The following is a 22,972-nucleotide window of genomic DNA, read 5'->3' as shown; positions in this document are numbered from 1 at the left end:
AAAGAACCTGCAGGTGAAAACATGTTCAGCAACACAGATTTTTACAATTATTTACAAGTTGAGTTAGTCAGGGGGCCTGGATATTCTGGTCAAGCACCTTAGTGCTGGTGGACTTTGCTCTTCCAGAACTTCCTGTGCCTCTTGTGGTTCTTGGATAGTGGAACTCAAAGGTGGACTCAGGGGTCCCGGATTCGATGGTAACTCTGTTAGAATCATGTCGTCCGGTACCCTGCGCAGGGTATTTGGAGGTTCCAGACCTATTGAGGGTATCAGGACTTCAGTTCCTGAAGGATCCAGATCTCTGATTGAGACCATGTCCTCCCTGCCATCCGGGTATGCCACATAGGCATACATCAGATTTGCGTGCAATAGGTGCACTTTCTCTACCAGCAGGTCTGTTTTGCTTCTCTCCATGTGCTTTTTCAGCAGGACTGGTCCTGGTGTCATTGACCATGCTGGAAGAAGAATGATCCTTGATGTGGATTTCCTCGGGAATGCAAACATTTGTTTATGAGGAGTCACATTGGTTGCAGTGCTGAGAAGCGATCTTATAGAGTAGAGCGTGGTGGGCAGAACCTCTTGTCAGCGCATGTCTGTAAGGCCTTTTGTTACAGAGTTCTGTGTTGTGTATTGGCCTATGTGTTGTGTGATTTTAAGTTAAAAAAGTGACAGTTTGCCTTAGAGAGCCAAGGTGAACGTGGATTCTGTTGTGGGAGATGGACTGAGCATATGCAGAAAATGATCTAAAATTTCTAGACTTAGACAATGAAGCACAACTGGGTGGTGCTGTGGAGTGGAAGAAGGCCCAGAGCATGAGTCATGGTCTGGAGGAGAGTTTAGAATGTTGGGATTTCAAAAAGGGATGAGCATTCCGAAGGCAGCCAGAAGGATCCAGACCAAGCCAGTGGTTCCTCTCTCTGCAAGCAACACAAGAAGACAACTTCGAATTTTGTGTTCTCTCTCTCTCTCTCTCTCTCTCTCTCTCTCTCTCTCTCTCTCTCTCTCTCTCTCCCTCTCTCTCTCTTTCTCTCTCAAAGATCTTTTGGCTTCAGTTTACCAAACAAACTGAATTTTGTTTCTGATCTTTGCTTCGGTTGAGATCGAAGTTTTGTGAGTCTTGTGTGCTTTGTGTCTAAGTTTATCTGTGAGCTGGTTGGAAATATAACTGAAACTTTAATTACATATGTTATATTTAGGCAGGGGAATTTATTAGTTTTACGTTGTTATAAAGATTTGCATAGTAACCAGTGGACATTGTTATAAAAGGGGGGATTTTGAATTAAAGTTTGAAGGTGATTTTTTTTTGTTAATTAAGTAATTATTCATCTTTACCCCTGTGTAATATGCCTTCTTTGTGGTTGCTAGTTTGATCTTGTAACACTTTAGACCGGAGGGTCAATTTTACAACCTTCCAAACTGTTGTGTTTTCCTTTTCAACTTGTCTGTGCCTCCGGGAGTTGTAGCTAAGTCATCCTGCTCAAGGTGATGCCTTTTGCGAGCAGGTACATCTTCGCTCATAAATGATGAGCCCCAGTTGCTATGAATATAGCTGGGATACCCGAACATGGTGAAAATGGAGTGCAGAGCTCTGATGACTGTGGTGGTGGAGGTGTTTGGGTAGGGGATGGTGAAAGGAAAATGTGAGTACTCATCAATAACGTTAAGATGGAAGGAAGGGGCCCCTTGAAATTGACACTGAGTAGTTCGAAGATGCATTAAGTTTTTATCAGATGCAGATGAAGTAGAAGTGAGGTTTGCACTCAGCGCAGATCTGGTATGACCCAGTCATCTCCCTGATATCTTCAATAGAGAAGGACAAGTTGTGTGCCTTGACAAAGTGAGTGATGCGGGTGATGCCCGGGTGGCAGAGCTTGTGCAGCAGTGCAGCTTCCTCAGGATAGAGCTTTGGAGGTTGATTGAGTGTACCTGGCCGATATACTATCTCATAGTTATAGGTGGAGAGTTTGATCCCGCACCTTGCGATCTTGTCATTCTTTATTTTACCCCATTCGTATTATTGAACATGAATGCTACAGATCACTGATCAGTGAGCAGAGTGAATTTCCTGCCCACCATTCAAAATGTATCAGAGGATGGGGGGGTGTGTAGGTTAATTGGGTGTAAATTGGGCAGTTAGGACGTGTGGGCTGAAATGGCCTGTTAATGTGCTGATTGTTTGAATTTAAAAACATTAAATTTAATGAAATTTTAATTTAATATCCACAAAATCTTTGGATTGTCATAAACATGTCCTGTAGGGAAAGGAATCTGCCATCTTGCCTGTTTCAAAGCTTATTTCAGACACAGGAATTCTTAACTGTTTTCTGAAGTAGTTTAACAAGCCACTCAATTCAAGGGGAATTAGATGCAGACTACACAGTGATTTTCACAGGCTAAGACAAAATGTGTTGAGGTACGGTAGGAGAAGGAACAAGAGCAAGATGTAGGAAAGTTTCAATCAAAGGTGCTAAATGCTGGCAAACTGTCAATGTACCCAGAGTGAACCACGATGGTCTACAAACTCTGTTGTTGTGAGCAAGGAATTGTGGCTGTGGGTGAGAACATGGCCACAGAAGTTGAGAGCAGCCTGGATTACAATTTTAATGTGCCTAAAGCAGGTGAAGAATTGAAGGAATAAGTAAACATGCTAGCAGGTAAGGGAGAAAAAGTGTTGAATAGACTTGCAGTGGGCCAAGGGATTTTACTTCTATTAATTAGTACTGCATTGTTCTCTTGATCTGCACAAAGCAATCCATTGGTGGATAAAACTATCAATCTTGAAACAATTAATTACCAGCAGCAATGAGGTGATAAGGGACCACTAAAAGAAACACAGTGCTTTAATTAAGTGGCAGATTTTCATGGCACACACTTTCATTACAGATTCTACTTGATCAAAAGTCTGCTGTCTCATCAAGTTTTTAAAATAAATTTATTAATTATGTGATTGCTGCTTTTTCTTTGAGAATTTGAGCTGCCTTCCAAAAGATTTCAAAACTGCATTTTTTTTTGATATGGGAGATGTGACAAGGTAGGCAATTATTGTGTATAGATCATTGTTCCTAGATTCTGCAGCACATTTGAACACTCCAGAGGAAATGGAGATGCAGACAGTCTTGATTGAGGGAAGATGACCAATTCTATTGTTGAAAACCCCAAACACCTAAACTCCACAAAAAAAGCAATCATCTCTGAAATGACATCCAACTTCTCTCCTACCCAATAACTTATTTTTCTACCAACAACAATGTGTCAACTAACCAACCTGTTATAGATTTGCTTATATCCCACCCACCTTCCCATAAATGTCAAAACAAAAGTAAGATCACATTTGCTGATATCAACAAAACATTTTTCTGCATCAGTATGAGAAAATGTCAATGCTCTTTACAATTTGGTGGCACGGGTTAGTGTAGCAGCCAGGGCAATGATATTACAGTGCCAGTGACTTTGGTTTGAATCCAATGCTGCCTGTTGACTGTGTGGGTTTTCTCCAGGTGCTTTAATATCCTCCCACCAAACCCTGAGAGACACAGTGCATAAGTAAAAGCCTTATTTGATTTACCCCTCATGCAACAAAAATATGTTTTATGCTTTTCATGTAGTCAGTAAGAGAGAAGTACAGAAGAAACCAAATCTTGACTGCTTCACAGTGAAGGGCGCCCATAAACTCTGAACAGAGTCCTGAGTGGTGGGGGGGGGGGGAAGGTGACAGTTGGTGTGGAGGTTTCATATCCAAAAAAGAGTTGAGAATAGATGCTCCCATCCTTCAAAAGGGTATTGTTAGGTTAATCAGTCACATGGGTGTATTTGGGAGGTGTAGGCTTATGGTCCAGAAGGGCCTCTAGTGTGCTGTATCTCTAAGTTTATAATAAAAAAAAGAGCAAGTAACTATCCAATAAAGCTGTGTGTGGGCCCTAGAAAATTGGCTTATTTCCTTCACCAGAGTTCAACAATGAGATTTAAGGCAGGAGAATTTGGATGGAAGTTGACAAAGTAACATTTTTTCACCCAAAGAGAGGTAGGTGGTGGTTTAAAATTTGCAAACTGGAAGTCTGGTAAAGGCATAAAACCACAGCACTTCTCAAGAATATATGGGTGAGCATAGAATATTCACAAGTGTGAGATCATGCAGCCTAGATTCAACCACAGTTTCTTTCCTGCTGTTATCAGACTCCATAATGGATCCAAAATACTAAAAATAATCTCTCCGTTACTCTACCCTCTTGTACTGCAGTACCATGTCTTACATATTGTAATATAAATATCTACTGGTCTACATGCAAAACAACCTCGATCACTGCATCTTGGGGCAAATGACAATAAACAGAGTTTGGCAGAAGAGTGACAGATGGTGTTCAATCCAGATGAGTGTGAGGTGATGCATTTTGGAAGGTCAAACTTAAGGGCTGAGTACAAGGTTAATGTTTGGGTATTAAACAGTGTGGTTGAACAGAGGGACTTTGGGATTCAAACCCATAAACCTTTCAAGGTTGCCATGCAGGTTGATAGGATAGTTAAGAAGGCCTAAGGGATCTGTGTTTCATTAGTTGGGGAATTGAACTCAAGAGTTGAGAGGTCATGTTGTAACCCTCCAAATATCTGGTGAAACCCACACTTAGAATATTGTTTTCATTTCTAGTCACCTCATTATGGGAAGGATGTGGAAGCTATGGAGAGGGTGCAGAGGAGATCTACCAGGATGTTGCCTGGATTGGAAAATAAATCATGAGGCAAGTTTAGTAGAGCTGGGACTTTTCTGTTTGAAATGAAGAGGGATGAGAAGTGACCTAATAGAGGTCTACAAGATTCTAGGAGTGATAGATAAGCCAGTGGCATTTTCCAAGGTGGAACTAGCAAACACCAGAGCATATCTGTGGAAAGTTTAGGGGAGACATCAGGGGTATGTTTCTTTTTTCACACAGGGTTATGGGTGCCTAGAATGCCTTGCTTAGAGGGGTGGTGGAGGCTGAAACATTAGGAGCATTATGAGACTTTTAGACAGGCACATGGTTGAAAGAAAAAAAGAGGGTTATGATGTGGGGAGGGTTCAGTTTTTATTTTGGTAGGAATATGTAGCTCAGCACAACATCGAGGGTCAAAAGGCCTGTTCAATGTTGTAGTTTACTAGGTTCTAAATTTGAACTTAACATCCTTTACATGTTACCATGAATCCTGAGCAGGAGCATGGAATTGGGAATAGTCTGAATTGCTTTACCCATAGACTGACATGACACAAAGGGGTCAATCTGTGCCATGGACATTGATTTCTTTCAGAAAGAACTCAAGAATGCCATAATGATCAAAAGCAAAGATGGAAAGGAAAACTTTTTTTCTTCTTTGGCAACTAAAGCGGCATCGTCTGCAAAGAGTAGTTCACGGACAAGTTTCTCTTGTGTCTTGGTGTGAGCTTGCAGGCGCTTCAGATTGAAGAGACTGCCATCCGTGCAGTACCGGATGTAAACAGCGTTTTCATTGTTGAGGTCTTTCATGGCTTGTTTCAGCATCATGCTGAAGAAGATTGAAAAGAGGGTTGGTGCGAGAACACAGCCTTGCTTCACGCCATTGTTAATGGAGAAGGGTTCAGAGAGCTCATTACTGTATCTGACCCGACCTTGTTGGTTTTCGTGCAGTTGGATAATCATGTTGAGGAACTTTGGGGGGCATCCGATGCGTTCTAGTATTTGCCAAAGCCCTTTCCTGCTCACGGTGTCGAAGGCTTTGGTGAGGTCAACAAACTATTGGTAAGAAAAGAACATATGATTATATGTGTGTCCAATTGCTATAACCTCTCAGTGAGCATACTGAAGTAAATAAAGAGTGCAGGAAGATCACAAGAGATTTGATATGTTGGGCTTCCAAATGATTCAGATTCTCCTGCAGATTACAGCTAACAAGTTTAGGGACATAAATAGAATGCCAGATGTTGCAAAGGCTGACCTGTTCAAAGATGGTATTCTGTAATTCAACCTATTGTTTATCAGAATGAACAAGGTTGCTATTAGGGTTCATTCTTGGCCTCTATTGCAGCAGAAGCCTGATATTTTAAAGAGATAATTTAAGGCATATGTTAATAGTTTGCTAATGACCAGATCCATGACCTCGAGAAAAGACAACTTGCCACCTGCTCCCCAATTCTAGATTAATAGAATGCAAATATTCAGCAAGCATATCCCTGTTTCATTTTAATTGGTCTTTTTTGCTTCAAGCTGCTAGTTTAATTTTATTTAAATAATGCATGATTTTATATCACATTAGACCAGTTTTAATGGGAATGACCAAAATGCCTTGAATCAGGGAGAGAGGTCTTTCTCAAAACCCACTTCCCACAGCTCTCCAGCCTCTCCTGTCCACATGTTAGATACACTCTTGGTGATTTAGCTGTACTATAAATGACACAGAGAAATCACCATGTGATTTAATGAACTCAGGAAACATGTGTTGGCTCTGGAGAGGGTGCAAAGGATATTTAGCAGGATATTACCTGGGATAGAATGCTTCAGTTATGTGAAGATATGGGATGGATTGGGCTTATCTTCTACAGACCAGAGAAGTTAGAGAGGGGAGCTGTTAGATAACCATGAGAGGCAAAGGCAAGCAAATAGTAAGAAATCTTTCTGCAGAGATGTCTAAGACTGAAAGGCATGGGTGTAAACTAAAGAGAAAAAGGTTTAGAATATTTCTAAGGATCTTTTCACCCAGGTGTTTGAACATAAGAAATAGGATCAAGATTAGGACATGTACCCATCAAAACTGCTCCACCATTCAATGAGATCATGGCTGATCGGATGATGGGTTCATCTCCACTTAACTGCCTTTTCCCCATATCCCTTATTTCCCCTACTATACAAAAATCTATCCAACGTTGACTTAAATATTTTCACTGAGGTAGCCTCCATTGCTTCAATGGGCAGTGAATTCCATAAATTCACCACCTTCTGGGTAAAGCAGATCCTCCTCATCTTTGTCCTAGATCTGCTACCCTAGATCTTGAAGCTATCTCCCTTAGACCTTGGAAGCAAAGCAGGCTCAGGACTGGTCAGTACTTGGAGGGGAGATCACCTAGGAACATAAGGTGCTGTAGGTTTCTGTGAGGGGTGCTGGACAAAGTGGTGACTCTCAGTTCCTTGTGGTAGATAAAAGTTAAAGCATTTTGTTTAAATTCTAAATATAGTATTACATGACAACAATGGAACCTTTAGATCTAGTACAATAGAATCAGGAATGCACATCCCAAGGGAAGTGAAGAGGAAGAGATTCTCACAACCCTGACGAAGCATCTAGACAAGGATTTGAATAATCTTGGTAGAGCAGACAGTTTCCTAATCATTTCAATGATTCAGAACCAAGGCCTCTTGGATGCCTCAAGCTCAGGTTCATCACTGGACTGGACAGGAGTCTATGCAGCTACATAGGCTCTGGGACCACAGGAGGCAGTGGCATCAGAGGATGTGGTGGGATCCATAGATAGGTGATGTCTCAGAAGGGGCCCTCTTTTGCTTCTCTTCCTTGTCTTTATGGAGGTATTAGTCGAATGGCACCTGAAAGGAAAACATGGTTGTGTATTTTGTGTGCAGGATAATAAATGGAACCTTGATCTTGAATTCATTTAATTGGAAAGCTTAAAAAGGTTGCAGAGGAAAAAGAGTTATGCTGAGTGTTGATTTGTGGGATTGAGTTAATTGGCAGGGACCAATATATCAGTCATATATTACACTTCAGAAATTGAATAGATCGAAATTGAATACATCGGATCAATGTTTTAGATGTGGTGAAGATATTGAAACTTTTATTCATTCTACATGGTCTTATTCAAAAGTTAAACCTTTTTGGATTTCTATTAGTAAGTTTTTGCAACAGGTTACAGGTGTTGTTTTTCCATTGAACCCTGAGCTATTTTTGATGGGAAATTTTGAAAGCATAATTCCTAAACTACATTTATCAGATTTTCGGTTGAAATTTGTTAAATTAGCTTTGGTGACAGCAAGGAAATGAATTGCTGTCACTTGGAAATCAGAGTTTTCAATAACATTAGGAAGACAGTGTACAGAGATTCAAAGTTATACACTATTAGAAAAAAAAACATTTAATTTAAGAGGTAAATATTCTATATTTTTATGGATTTGGAGCCCATATGCTAAAACAATGGGTTTGAAATTATAAATAATTACTTTTAATCCTCCGGACCAGAGAAGTCTTTCCTTAAAAATAATATTTTCTTGTGAAATGTTTTTGGGATCTTTGAGCATTTCCTGAACCATTCCAATTCAATATATAATCATATTCATTATGTATTTTAGTAATTCATTTTTTTATAGTTAGTATTTTCAATGGGGGTTAAAAGTGTTGGGGGCCGGGAGGGAGGGTTTAGATAGGGTTTTGTAGTTTTTTCTTCTTTTGCTTTATATAAATCAACATGTATTTAATCAAAAGCTGTAATAATGTGATATGATGTTTATTTTGTTATATGTATTGATCTTAAATTAAATATTAAAAAATGAGATGGAGGATTGAATTCCACCTATAACTACGATATGATGAATCACCTAGGAAAGGTCAATGAGCCCCCAGATGCCCTGTTCCATGTACCAATGTCCATATAGACTACCTCAAAACCCTCAATAATAACCTCTGCCACCCTGGTGCCACAAGAGTTTTCCACTTCATCAAATCAGCTGTACTCCATCGGGGAGGTTAGAGACATGACCAGGGAGTGCTGGGTGTGTGAGGGGTGCAAACCTCACTTCTACCAACCAGATAGGGTGCACTTGGTGCAAGCCACATGACCTTTCAATGCCTGAGGACTATTGTATCTACAGATCATTGATTGTAAGCTATTAAAAGTGTGTTTATGCTCTTCACAAATCTCTAAGTGCAATCAGTCACATTACAATTTTAATACCTTACTTGGAGCAGGATGGAAGCCCAGTTGATGCCAGGCATGCTCCAGGTCAACACTCTGTCCCCAGAGGCCCCAGTGGAATTTGGCTACTGGCTTGAGTGCTTCTAGTCTTAATTGATGGCCATGCAAAACGTCTTCAATGCTGATAGTCTCCAGACATCTGCACTTCTCTCTCGAGTCAGCCCCAAGGGATTCGCTGTCATCAGGGACTCTGCAACTTATGAGTTGACCATAGAAGGCTTGAAGGCCCACTACATGAGGCCCTAGAATGATGTGCTGGTGAGGCACCTACTCTCTCAACGTCAGCAGCATCCGGGTGAGTTACTGGACTATTATGTCCTTGAACTGTGGACCTTAACTAGGCAATACCACCTCAAAGTGGTCTCGGCCTGAGTGAGAGAGGGGAAACAAATCCAGGACACACTCGTGGCAGGAGTGAGGCAGTGACTACTAGAGTTGGGGAAGAAAGACTTGGCCAGCACCCTGGAGCTGGCGAAAGCACTCAAACATGCCCAACTAGAGGCTGACGACCTTGCGGGTGAAAGCAGTACCAGAAGACCAGGTCAGCGGGGCACCAGCAACCCCCACAGCCTCAATACTGACCGCTGCGGCCACATGCAACTGGGGAATGCTACTTCTGTGGATAGGCACAATGCCCCCACAAAGTAGTCCATGAGCTCAGGATGCGGTAAGCGAGGGCACTGGGTGAAGATCTGTAGGGCCAAAGGGGAACACAAAGAGGGCGACCACATGTGTGACCCCTGAATCTATGTTCAACCCATGCCTGAGTCCCAAAGTGTCAGCCCCAGCCTCTCCATGCTGCTCGCTGTAAGCATCTTGCCATGCCTCATGGCGAGACCCGCACCGGATGTAAAGCATCATGGGAAGGAATGGTGGCCATCTTGCCATGCCTCATTGTCAACACCATCCTGTCTGCCTGCAGGCCAAGAGGAGAGAGTTGACATTGACATGGGAGCAAAGTGGTTTCCGGATCACTGGCATCAGTCGTCCTGGATCAGGCAATACCCTACCAGTTGAATAACTCAATGATGGGAATGAGGGTAAACTGACACTTGACTGATTGCTTAGTAGACAAAGGCTCCACTGAGAGATTTTTAAACTCTGACAGCTCTGCAGTACAAGAGTGTGCTCGATGGACTATTGTATTTTCCTGGCTTTGCACTCGCACTCTGTGACAATCCAGGGGTATTGCATAGTACATCTAACTGTAAAAGGGGGAAAATTTGTAAGTTCCGATTGTATGTACTGAAGGATTTGTGTTCTCCTGTGTTGCTTAAAAATGTGACCATGGAGTCCTCTGGCCCACTTCCTCCAATTACGGTGCAGAACGAAAGGTCCCAAAAGCTGGATGCCACATGTGGTCCCTCCACTCTAAATATTAATTTTCCCGCCATTGTTTCTGAACCTGACTCCCGATTGCAAGCCAAGACCCACAAAGAGCAGGAAATACAGTTCGGGTGATCGGGAATTGATTAGAGGCGAGACACAGCAGCTGCTCAAAGAAAGTATAATTGAGCCTAGCAACAACCCATGGAGAGCCAAGGTGGTAGTTGTAAATGGGGGAGAAAAGTTCAGGGTAGCAACTGACTATAGCCAAACAATTAATCATTTCACACTCCTAGACGCAAACCCCTTCACTTGAATTTTGGACATGGTAAATGAAATTGTGCAGTATCGGGTCCATTGAAGCATTGACCTGAAAGCTGCATACCATGAGTTACCGATCAATTCAAAGGACCACCACTACACAGCATTTAAGGCAGGCAGATGGTTTTATCAGTTCTGGAGGGTCCTTTTTGGTATCACTAATGGGGTTTCAGTCTTTCAGAGACAGATGGACAAAATGGTTGATAAATATAGGTTAAAGGCCACCTTCTCTTATCTTGACAATGTCACCATTTGTGGACACTCTCTGGAAGTCCATGATGCCAACCTCCAGAGGTTTCTCTACACTGCTAAATCCTTGAATCTCACGTACAACTCCAGTAAGTGCATATTCTGGACTAAACATCTGGTGATTCTGGGCTATATGGTGGAGGATGACGTCATTGGTCCTAACCCCAATCAAAAACACTCCCTGTTAGACCTCCCAATCTTGAAGATCATGAAGACCTTAAGGAGGTGCCTGGGCTTCTTTTCTTACTAAGCCCAATGGATAAAGTCAGTCCCCTCTTAAAATCCACCTCCTTCGCATTATTGGCTGAAGTGCAGGTGCCTTTCAATGACGTTTGGAGCTATATTGCAAATGCTACCATGCATGCGGTGGACAAGAATGCACCTTTCCATGTGAAAAGCGATGTCTCTGACGTGGCTCTGGCTGCTACTCTTAACAAGGTGGTCAGGCCAGTTGCTTTTTTTTTCCTGAACCACTCAAGGCCATGACCTTCAGAACCCATCAGTGAAGAAAGAGGCCCAAGCCATGGTAGACACCATCAGGCACTAGAGACGTATCCTGGCCGGCAGGAAATTTACACTTCTCACTGACCAGCGATCAGTGGCATTCATGTTTATTAACACAAAAAGGGGTAAAATAAAGAATGACAAGATGGCGAGGTGGAGGATCAAACTCTCCACCTATAATTATGATATGGCATACAGGCCAGGTACTCTCAATGAACCTCCAGATGCCCTGTCAAGAGGAAGATGTGTCTCTGCCCACACTGGCCAGCTGTGGTCACTGCACAATGAGCTTTGCCACCTGGGCATCACTCACATGGCTCATTTCATCAAGGCCTGCAATCTGCCCTGCACCATTGAGGACATCAGGGAAATGACCAGGTCCTGCCAGGTCTGCGTTGAATGCAAACTGCACTTCTACTGCCCCGACAAAACACATCTGATAAAGGCATCCCACCCCTTTGAACCACTCAATGTCAATTTCAAAGGTCCTCTCCCTTCCACCAACAGAAACATGTACTTTCTTAACATCATCAAGTATTCACGATTTATGTTTGCCATCCCCTTCCCAGACATGACCACCACCACGGTCATCGGAGCCTTGCACTGTATTTTCACCCTGTTTGGGTATCCCAGCTATATCCACAGCAACCAGGGCTCATCATGTATGAGCAAAGAGCTATGCCAGTATCTGTTTGTAAGAGGTATTGCTTCAAGCAGGATGACTAGCCACAATCCCCGTGGAAATGGACAAATTGAAAAGGAAAATGCAATGGTATGGAAGGCTGTGAAATTGGCGCCGGACCAAAGGCCTTCCAGGCTCACCCATGGTGCTTCACTACATAATGTTGCTTCTCTGCATTGCGACCAATGCAAATCCTCACGAGCTACTATTCACTTTCCAGAGGAAATCCACGTCCAGGACCACCCTCCTGGCTTGGCTAATGGCAGTGGGGACAGTCCTGCTGAGAAAGCATGTGAGGAGAAGCAAGACAGACCCCCTGATCGAGACAGTGCATGCCAACCCAACATATGCCCTGATGGCAGAGAGGATATTGTCTCAATCAGGGACATGGCACCTGCTGGAACTGAGGATCCGACGCCTCAAACAAGCCATGAACCACCAAGTATCCCACACAGGGTTCCGGACGACTCTGCTCAGGAAGTGGGTCAGTCCACTCCGCAATCAGAGCTGGACTCGAGACCCAGTAACCCTGCACCACGGGGGTCCAGGAAGTTCAGCAAGTCCTAAGTCCTGCAGTACTGAGGCGCTCAACCAAAATAACTAGACATCCTGACCGACTCAACTTGTAAATATTTGTAAACTATTAGTTTTTTTTTAATGTATGGTCTCTGTTTTTCACCCGCAGGTTCTCTTCTGAAGGAAGGGGTAAATGCAGTGAACTGGAATTCATTGTCTGTGTATTGTTCAGATGGCTGGCTCCTCCCTTAGCTCCACTCTCACCTACCCCAATATAAAACCTGGTTTTTCCACCTTACTTCAGATTCACCTGATGACTATTGTATCTACCAACCATTGATTGTAATCTATTAAAAGTGTGTTTGTACTTCTCACAAGTCTCCAGTGCAATCAGTCGCGTTACAACTATGTGCAATTTTGGGCCCCTTATCTAAGAAAGGATGTAATGATGTTGGAGAGTGAACAGAGATGATTTACCAGGATGATTCTTGAATGCAACGAACGTTTAGCGGCTCTTCGACTGTACTCATTGGAGTATAGAAGAATGAGAGGGGATCTGATAGAAACATTTAAAATGCTGAAAAGATTGGACAGAGTAGATATGAAAATCTAGTCTCTATTTGATAAAGTCAAGGGTACTTTATGCTGAATGCAATTCTGAGTAAAGTTTTATGTTTTGCATTAAATGTGGCATCAGTAAGAGGCAGGACAGTTAGTATAGTAGTTACCACGACACTATTACGGTGCCAGTGACGCGAGTTTGAATGCAGCACTGTCTGTAAGGAGTTTGTATGTTCTCCCCGTGTCTACGTGGGTTTCCTCTGGGTGCTCCAGTTTCCTCCCACCCTTCAAAACGTACGGGGTTGTAGGTCAATTGGGTGTAATTGGGTGGCACTGGGTTTGTGTGCCAAAATGACCTGTTACCAAGCTGTATGTCTACATTTAAAATTTAAGGAGGTAATTCCTTGTTAAGATTGTATGTGATCACAATATTGGACTCGGAATGATTCAATAAGCTAAATGTGGCTAACATTCTTATAACTGTCTACAAGTGACAAACTTCGAACATCATCTCCATCAAGGCAAATTTACTTTTTTTAATGTAATAACTTGTGTGAATACAAAGTGTCTCATGTCTGGAACCTCTTGAAAAACATGAACCAGAGTGGAAAGTGGGTATAAAAGTAGAACAATCTGCAGACATTCCTTTGAGAAGGGCCAAAAGCAACTTCCAAATTAATCATGTGAATGAAACTGAAATGTTTCCATTCAGAATGGTCGGAAGGAGTGAGAAAGGACAGCAGTTGGGTGAAATTAGTCAACTGGCCTTCAGTGGCCTGGTTCATCGATCTGGAGTTGTCGGTTTAAGTCCCACCTTGGCAGCTATTATAAAACAAGTAGTTAACCAAATTGCTTATTTCTGTAATGATAATGAGTTTATTGTCATATACCTTGTACAATGTACTTATGCACCAAAATCATTACTTGCTGAAGCTGAACAAGTACTTCATAAAAACTACAGTAATATACATTAAAATAAATTGGAATGAGGTAATAAATATACAAGATAGATCATAAATATTCACAGCCACCAAAGTGCAAGAAAAAAGGTGTAATTTTAATAGCATATATAGTCCTTTATGTGGTGTCGGTGCAGTCCCTGATTAATGTAAAATGGGGATGTTTAAGATGCTGGTAGTCATAGGAAAGAAATTGCTCGTGAACTTAGAGGTATCCATAAAACAATCGTATACCATAAAAACATAATGAGCTTAGGTTAAAAAAAAATATGCCCACCTCACCTGGAGGACCTTCAAAGATGTAATTTTGAGAGTACAGAGTTTATATGTTCCTGTCAGAATTAAAGGCAAGGTTAGCAGGCATAGGGAACCTTGGTTTTTGAGTGATATTGGGAATCTGTTTCAGTGAGGTATAGAGCAGTTATAGGCAACATGGAGCAAATGAGGTACTTGAGGAATATTTTAAAAATGCAAGAAAAACCTCAAGAAATAAATCAGGAAGGAAAAAATACATGAGGTTGCTTTGACAGACAGTGTGAAGGAAAATCCTAAGGGTTTCCACAGGTATATAAAGAGCAAAAAGATGGTAAGGGGGAAAATTGGTCCCCTTGAAGATCAGAGAGGTTTCTTTGTATGGAGTTAAAAGAGATGGGGAAGATCTTCAATTTTCATCAGTATTCACTCAGAAAGCAGGCACAGAGTCTTGGAAAGTAAGGAAAGCACGCAGTGAGATCATAGAACCTATAAAGAGGAAGTGCTTGCTGTCTTAAAGCAAATAAAGGTAGATAAATCCCCAGAGCCTGAAAAGATATTCCCTCAGACCTTGAGGGAGGCTAGTGTAGAAGTTGCACGGGTTCTGGCAGAAATATTTAAAATGTCTTTAGCCGTCCTGATGCCAGAGGATAGCTTACATTGTTCCTTTGTTTAAAATGGTTTAAAAAGTAACCCTGGAAATTATAGGCCAGTGAGCCTGACATCAGTAGTAGGTAAATTATCGGAAGGTATTGTAAGAGATCGGATATACAATTATATGTTGCCAGAAACTGATTAAGGATGGTCAGCATGGCTTTGTGCCTGGTAGGTCATGTTTAAACAATCTTATAGAGTTTTTTTGAGGAGGTTACTAGCAATGTTGACAAAGTCTTTTCTACATGGACTTTAGTAAGGCCCTTGACAAGGTCCCACATGGGAGGTAGGTCAGGAACATTCAGATGCTAGGTATTCATGGTGAAGTAGTGAACTAGATTCAATAATGGCTGGACGGGAGAAGCCAGATAGTAGTAGTTAATTATTGCTTCTCAGACTTGAGGCCTGTGACTAGTGGTGTGCCTTAGGGATTGGTGCTGGGACCATTGTCATTTAATCAAAGATCTGGATGATAATGTGGTAAATTGGATCAGCAAGTTTGTGGATGACACTAAGATTGGAGGTGTTGTGGACAGCAAAGATTTTAAAAACTTGCAGAGGGATCTGGACTAGCTGGAAAAAGTGGACTGAAAAATGGCAGATGGAATTTAATGCAGCCAATTGTGAGGTGTTGCATTTTGAAAATCAAGAAAGGGCATATACTGTAAATGGCAGGGCACTGAGGAGTGTGGTAGAACAGAGGGGCATGGGAATACAGATACATAATTCCCTGGAAGAGGTGTTACAGGTAAATAGGGTTGTACACAGAGCTTTTGGTACATTGACCTTACTGAGTATAGGAGCTGAGATGTTGTGGTAAAGTTGTATAAGACCAAATTTGTGTGCAGTTTTGGTCACCTAACTACAGGAAAGATATCAATAAGATAGAAAGAGTGCAGAAAGGATTTACAAGGATGTTGCCTAGACTTCAGGAACTGACTTGTGGGGCAAGGTTAAACAGGTTAGGACTTTATTCCCAGATGCATAGAAGAATGAGGGGAGATTTAATGGAGGTATTTAAAATTATGAGGGGGATAGACAGTAATTGTAGATAGGCTTTTTCCACAGAGGGTAAATGAGTTACAAACTAAAGGATATGGGTTATATGAAAGGGGAAACATTTAGTGGGAACATCTTCACACGGAAAATGAATACAAGTGTGGAATGAGCTGCCAGCAGAAATGACAAATGTGGGCTCAATTTTAACAAATAAAATGAACTTGGACAGGAACTTGGACAGGGTGGGAGGAACTTGGACAGGAGAGGTATGGAGGGCTATAGACTGGGGCAAAAAACTGGTTCAGCACAGACTTGCAGGGCCGAAAGAGCCTGTTTTTCTATTGTATGATTTGACCAACATACAACTCCCAACAATGAATGTACATGATCTGACTTGACCTTGCCAGGCATTCGGGTTCAGGCGATCAGATAGTGTCAGGTTTGGCCAGAATTAATAATATAATGAATAGTAAACCTGATGTCACTGCATTGACAGCTACTTTAAGTCACTTTCACTGAGCTGGTTCCACTTTGCACCAATGGAGAAAGTATCAAGGGTCATGAACTGCCACTCTATTTCATGTATAGTGTAAATGACTGAGAACCCATTTCTAACCCAAAGTGTTTAGTGATTGATAATTAAATATTAATAATTACCTCTCTCTAAGTGCTGCACTCTGAAATGTTAGATTAAGGATTTAGCTCATCTTTTGAAGTAGAGCAGTGTTTTCTGTCTCTCACAAATGCTGCGATTGCAATAAAAACTTGAGGATTGACTTAGGCTCAAAAGATCAGTAATATATCTTTACCTCCTATGGATGCTGCAAGACTGGCTGAGTTCCTCCAGGATTTCTGTGCTTTTACCATGATCTTTCGAGGTCATAAGAGAGTTAATAGGTATAATTTGTGTGTCCTGTGTGTTTTCCCTCTTTTACATCAGATTGTACTGGTACAAATGGATGATAAATAAATTTGAACTTGAATATGGTTCCAGTGGAGTAAGAATCTCAAATGTTACTTTCAAGATTAAGGGGGGAAAATTTGAAGCTAAGTGTATGGCAACTTCTTGCAGAAATTCATGAATTCCTGGACTTCTCTACACCAGATAATCATGGAAGAATGTTCATTGAGTGCATTGAAAGAAAAGATTTAATATTTATGAAAAGCGCTGGAGGAGAATCCACAGTCATGGAGTCTCTGAAGGGACTCCCTGTTGTTTCTTTTCCTCTTAATGTTTGGGGGCGCTGGGCTAGGCGAGAGGTGCTTATTGGCATGCCTCTATGGCAAGCAAAAGGTGGAAACTGGCACAGAAGAAGAGTTGAGGCTTAAGGAAGAACAGTCATGATCATAATGAAAAAGAGAGAGGGTTGAGGGCCTGAGTAGTCTGTTTTCTTACATTCTAATGCCTTGGATTTACAGTATTCCTCATCCAACTCTAAAACTAATCAGCTGAATTTGTAAGATGTACTTATGCACCAAACTACATTCTTTACCTGAAAGACCAACATGCATTAAAAAATATCTTGAAGTTCTGACAAGGGCAACAAAAATTCAAGTTTTTTCTTTCGTGTGGCTTGATTGAAATCAACAGGGATCACCTTTAAATTTAACATTTCAATGAGATCAAGGGGACTGAGAGATTAGAGAGCATGAGATCAATTATAAAGCAACATGCTAATTCACACATTTTAAGTTAATGAAGTGCTCCTTTATGTATTTATTAGACATTAAGCTCTTTCGGCCTTTGAGCCTGTGCCACCCAATTAACCAATTCCTGTACATTTTTGAAGGGTGGGAGGAAACCAGAATACCCAGAGGAGACACAGGGAGAACATATAAACTCCTTACAGACGGAGCTGCATTTGAACCCACATTGTGCTAACCTCCACACTAATCATGCCACACCGAAATTATGCAAAGCTATTGATGTTATTTCCAGGGATCACTAATATATCCACTTACTCTTTTAGCTGATTCTATCTCCCCTGGTCTTCATGATTATCTTTGTTTCTAAGATCTTACCACAATGTATATCTGAGGTTTATGTCGCTTCGCCAGATCAATAATATTCACTCCATTGTAATAGAGATTTTCGATACAGCCATGAAAGTTCTTCCTCAGGGATGTCATCGACTTTCCTGGAATTGGAATCCCTCCAATGCTCAGCTGCCAAGGAAAAGATGCACAAAAAGACACGCACTTCATTATGCTGATTAAATATATGCTGATAATGTAGAATAATAACACTACACCACCAACAAAAAAAAGCAGTTAATAAGTTAAAATGTCTATAGGGAATGACTTTGACCAACCTCCATGGCATGTAAGAGAGGCAACACAAGATGCAAATGTATGGCACCCAAGACATTTGCATAGATGTGTTGTCACAATTCAATTTACTATGTCTCACTCTGGATATTCTCAACTATTCTCTCAAACTAGGATTCCTGAAATGAAAACAGGAAACAATCAATGACTTCCCAATAATTAGCAAAACCAAGGAGATGATTGTGGACTTCAGGAGGAAGTCAGGGCTCAGTAGTGGAGAGGATCAAGAACTTCAAATTCCTGGGTGTCAACATCTGTGAGAATCTGTCCTGGAGCCTTCATGTCAATGGAATCATGAAGAAGGCTCGCCAGCGGCTATGCTTGAGGAGATTCAGTATGTCACCGAAGACTCCCAAAAATTTCTACAGGTGTTCTGTGGCGAGCATTCTGGCTGGTTGCCAACTCTTAGAATAAGAAAAAAACTCTAGAGTGTTAACTCAGCCTGCGACATCACAGGTATCCATCGAGGACATCTACAAGAGGCGGTGTTTTAATAAAGCAGCCTTTATTCTCGAAGACCATCACCATCCAGGCTCCTCACTCTGCTACCATCAGGAAAAAGGTACTGGATCCTAAAGACGAGCACTCAATGACACAAGGACAGCTTCTTCCCCATTGCCATCAGATTCCTGAATAATAAATGAGCCAAAGACACTTCCTTACTTTGTGTGCACTATTTTAAAAATTATTTATTTATTGTTGTTAAAATAGTTTATATGAATGGTTGCACACATTTTGTGACTTGCTCATGACAATAAATTCTGATTCTGAGGGTAGGTTAGTAATTTAAGGAAGCAATGTAATATTGTGATCCAAGTTACCATCATGTATGTGCACCCAATGATATGGAAGCCAGTCCTACACCCTGCCGTTAGGTTTCTGAATGGACAATGAACCACAGACTCTATCTCACAATCTCTTCTCTTGCCCTAATTTCTTTAAAATTGTGATTTATAACAGTTTTGCCCTGTAATGCTGTCACAAAACAACTAATCTCATGACGTGTGATGACAAAAAATTTTGACTTATTCTTGCAACTATGTTCCACAAGGCAGACATTTAAAATTTATTCTCTCAAATGTAGTAAATCGGAATTTTCTGCTCTTGAAAATATTTGAAAGAATAAGAAATTGAAAATAGGTTATTGGGAAGCTTCACAGAATAGAAAGATAAATTGATAGATAGATTATATTGAATGACAGGAGGACACTGATGTACTCCTGATTTGGTTTCCCATTTCCTGTGTTCTTGAAATAAAATTTATGATATTCAATATATTAATTCTATTGTTTTGATGAAATTTCAGGGATCATCTCAGAGGTTTTGAACTGGAGCTCATGATTGCCAATGGAATGGACATGAGGCTGTGGGGCTGCAGAAGTTGTGGGGGTGCTGGAGTGTGTGTGGGAGTGTTCACGGGCACTAGGTATTTGGGGGCACTGGGGTAGGCGAGAGTTGCTTTACAGTGTGCCTTCATGACAAGCAAAAGTTGACTGATTTTGAGTATTTTTTACATGGCAATAAAGGAATTTTGAATCCAAATGATGGTAAAATAATCCACACTCATAACCTAGTCATGAAGATGAAATGTAGCCACCAAGCATGACAAAAGCAATTTAATCCTTGCCCAGCATCATCACAGAAAGATTTATTGGTGTTCATCTCGAATTCGGCTATTCACCAATTTAACAGCAGAGTATATAGGTGAAGGCTATTGCTAAACGGCTATCTGAATATATTGATGCATATACCTTAGGCGCACACTCAGTATTAATGCACAACCTTTCAGTCCTTAAAGGGGTGCTTACAACATCAAAATCGTTCTAAAAAATAAATCAATCTATTGAGAAGAGATAATGGTTCCACTGCAGGAAAATGGTTTTGTTTCAGTAATGCTCCATGCAGATGGAGCTTGTTTATCTTATTTGCTGAACCTCACAATATGAGAGAGATGAGTTTGTTTCTGTCTGGCTTTCGACTATTAATCAAGATTACTTCTGTGACTGGCACCTCCATTTGTTAATTAAACTGTCTTTTACCTTCCCTGGATCATCAACAAAAAGCAGACAAAAGGACATAAGAAGTGAAAGGCTTTGAATAAATTTTGTTGAATCAATTTGGAGAGTGGCCATTCATTGCCTCTGGTCAATTTTTGCTTTTTCATGGAATCATAGAATCACAAGTTCTTCTACCCATCATGCACGTGCTATGTTCACCATGTACCTACACTGATCTACCCTACCAGAACATGGTTCACTGTCTTCAATGCCTTGATTTAAGTGTTCACTGCTTCTTCAATATTGTGGGAGTACCTACCTCACAGTGTCAGTATATTAATTCTAATGTTTTTATGAAATTTCAGGGATCATCTCAGAGGTTTCAAACTGGAGCTCAAGATTGCCAATGGAACGGACAGGAGGCTGTGTGGCTGCAGAAATAGTGGGGGCGCTGGAATGTGGGAGTGTCCATGGGCACTCGGTGTCTCTGAAGGGACTCTCTGTTGCTTCTCTTTTTTCTTAATATTTGGGGGCACTGGGCTAGGTGAGTGTTGCTTTACAGTTTACCTTTATGACAAACAAAAGTTGACTGATTTTGTGTATTTTTCACATGGCAATAAAGGAATTTTGAATCCAGACAGCATGCTCTGAGTTCCAATCAACACCTTGGTGAAATAATTTCTTCCTCAAATCTTCTTCACTGCTCAGTTTCAACCTACAGCCTTTTGTCTTTGACATTTTCTCATCTCTTTAAGCTCACTTTTAGCTAATCAATTTTACTGTTTTACTTTTAGGTTGAATTTTAAATTTAGACATTTTAAATTTGGCCCATGAGCCCATGCTGCTCAATTACACATGTGATAAGAGTATACAGATATATATAGATATGTTTCTGGGAAATAAATTGGGAAAGGTTTGTTAGAATAGGTCACGCAAACACTTTAAAACAGATCTTATTTGAAATACTGGAGATAGTGGTTTCTCAAACTTTTACACAAGAGCTTTGAAGAGTGCTCAAGAGACTTCACTAATGGATTATTGTTTATCAAAAGCAACAGATGAAAAAGCAGACTGGAGCCATTGTTGTCTGAAAGGAGAGTCTGCTGTTGTAAGAGGGTCATGTGGTTTTTCAAGCAGTGAGAGTCTCAATATGTGAGACATAGAGAGAGAGAGAGAGAGAGAGAGAGAGAGAGAGAGAGAGAGAGAGAGAGAGAGAGAGAGAGAGAACACACAAAGAGCACTTGACAGTGTTACAACCAGCAAGAAGTTGCTGGGACTGGAACAGGACAAGCTGGCAAGCTTTTGGAAGACAGCCTGGTTGAAGCCCTTGTGGTTCATGCAAGAGGAGAGGACTAGCTATCTAATGTTTCACTTGGAATAAGTGAAACAAAAAGGAACACTGTGGTGACCTGAAAGAAAGAGGCTATCATCTGGTGAACCCTGATGGGTCAAATTTCGACAGCAAGACACTGAGGTGACTGATGAAAGTACATCAGTTGTGGATGTCCTGGAATAACAAATCTCTCTCTGAAAACCAACAAGAATCTTCCTGAGTGGTAACCTTTTACCTTTTGAGCATCAAAGCCTGGTGAACTTTATAAATATTAAATTCTGAGCACAGAATAAGAATTGCCTGCAACCAGGGAACTTGGAGGAATGAGAAATGAGATTGGACTGTGAACAAAAGAACTTTTCTGAACTTACACACAGATTACATACACGTGCGCTTAGAATTATAAGAGGGTTAAGTTAGGTTAATTTAAGTTAATAATAGATAAGTTAAAGTTTGATTCTGTTTTTATGTTTAAAGATAATTAAAAGCAACTTTTTCTTAAGTAACCATTTGTCTTGGTGAATATCTACTGCTGCTGGGTTTATGGGTCCTCTGGGCTTGTAACACACCCAATTGACCCACATGCCCAAAATGTTTTTGAAAAGTGGGAGGAAGCCCAAGCACCTGGGAGAAACCCATGCAGACAAGGGGAGAATATAGAAACTCCTTTCAGACTGCGCTGGATTCAAACCCTGGTTGCTCAAGCTGTAACAGCATTGCGCTAATCGCTACGTTAGCTGTGCTGCCCCTAACTACTACGCTGACTGTGCCACCCTTAACTGCTATTCTAACTATATTTCATCTAGTTTCTATAACCTCTTGGCCTTTATGCCAACCTTTCTCCCCTGCCCACCTTTTTATGCTTGATATTTCACCTTCCAGAAGTTGGGAAAGATTCCTGTCCCAAAACCTTGACTGTCCATTTCTTTCCATGGATGCCCCCTGACCTTTTAGTCCCTTGAGCTTCTCATTGTTTGCTTAGAATTCCAGTGCCTGTCATTCTTGGGGTTTTCCATGTGAAAAGTTCCTTTGACTCTCCCATTCATTCAGGCAGCAAGCTCCAGATCATCTGACAGCCACAAGGCACGTCTCTTTGTAACTTCACCTGAAATCCGTGTCCTGGGTTACCGGTCCTTCCTTTGCACTTCCACTTCTGAAGTGGAAGGCCGTAGGTCAAATCTTACTCCAAAGACATGTCTGCAAGGCTCTAGGCTGATGATGCAGACCAGTGCAAAGGGAGTGCTGCATCCAGAAGGCATTGTCTTTCAGGTGAGAGATAAACTGAAGCATCCTTTTGTACTGTGACACAGCCCAGGCCAAACTCTCTGCACCATGGAGAACATCTACAGAGTATGTAACCATCAAAGA

At 41.3% G+C, this 22,972-nt stretch overlaps 1 protein-coding gene across 13 annotated transcripts in view; it reads right to left on the bottom strand.

Moving 5' to 3' along the window:
- Nucleotides 1–22,972, bottom strand: part of LOC138761898 (contactin-associated protein-like 5) — a 1,131,905-nt gene that overhangs the window by 502,963 nt on the left and 605,970 nt on the right. For all 13 annotated transcript variants that reach the window (XM_069934835.1, XM_069934832.1, XM_069934834.1 and 10 more), the window contains one exon: nt 17,969–18,112. In XM_069934835.1, coding sequence (XP_069790936.1) covers nt 17,969–18,112 — 144 coding nt within the window. The remainder of the gene's footprint in view (nt 1–17,968; nt 18,113–22,972) is intronic.

The sequence above is a fragment of the Narcine bancroftii genome, chromosome 4, assembly GCF_036971445.1.
Source record: "Narcine bancroftii isolate sNarBan1 chromosome 4, sNarBan1.hap1, whole genome shotgun sequence".
NCBI lineage: Eukaryota > Metazoa > Chordata > Chondrichthyes > Torpediniformes > Narcinidae > Narcine > Narcine bancroftii.
The sequence above is the reverse complement of the archived record's forward strand: the minus strand, read 5'-3'. Positions and strand labels throughout refer to the sequence as shown.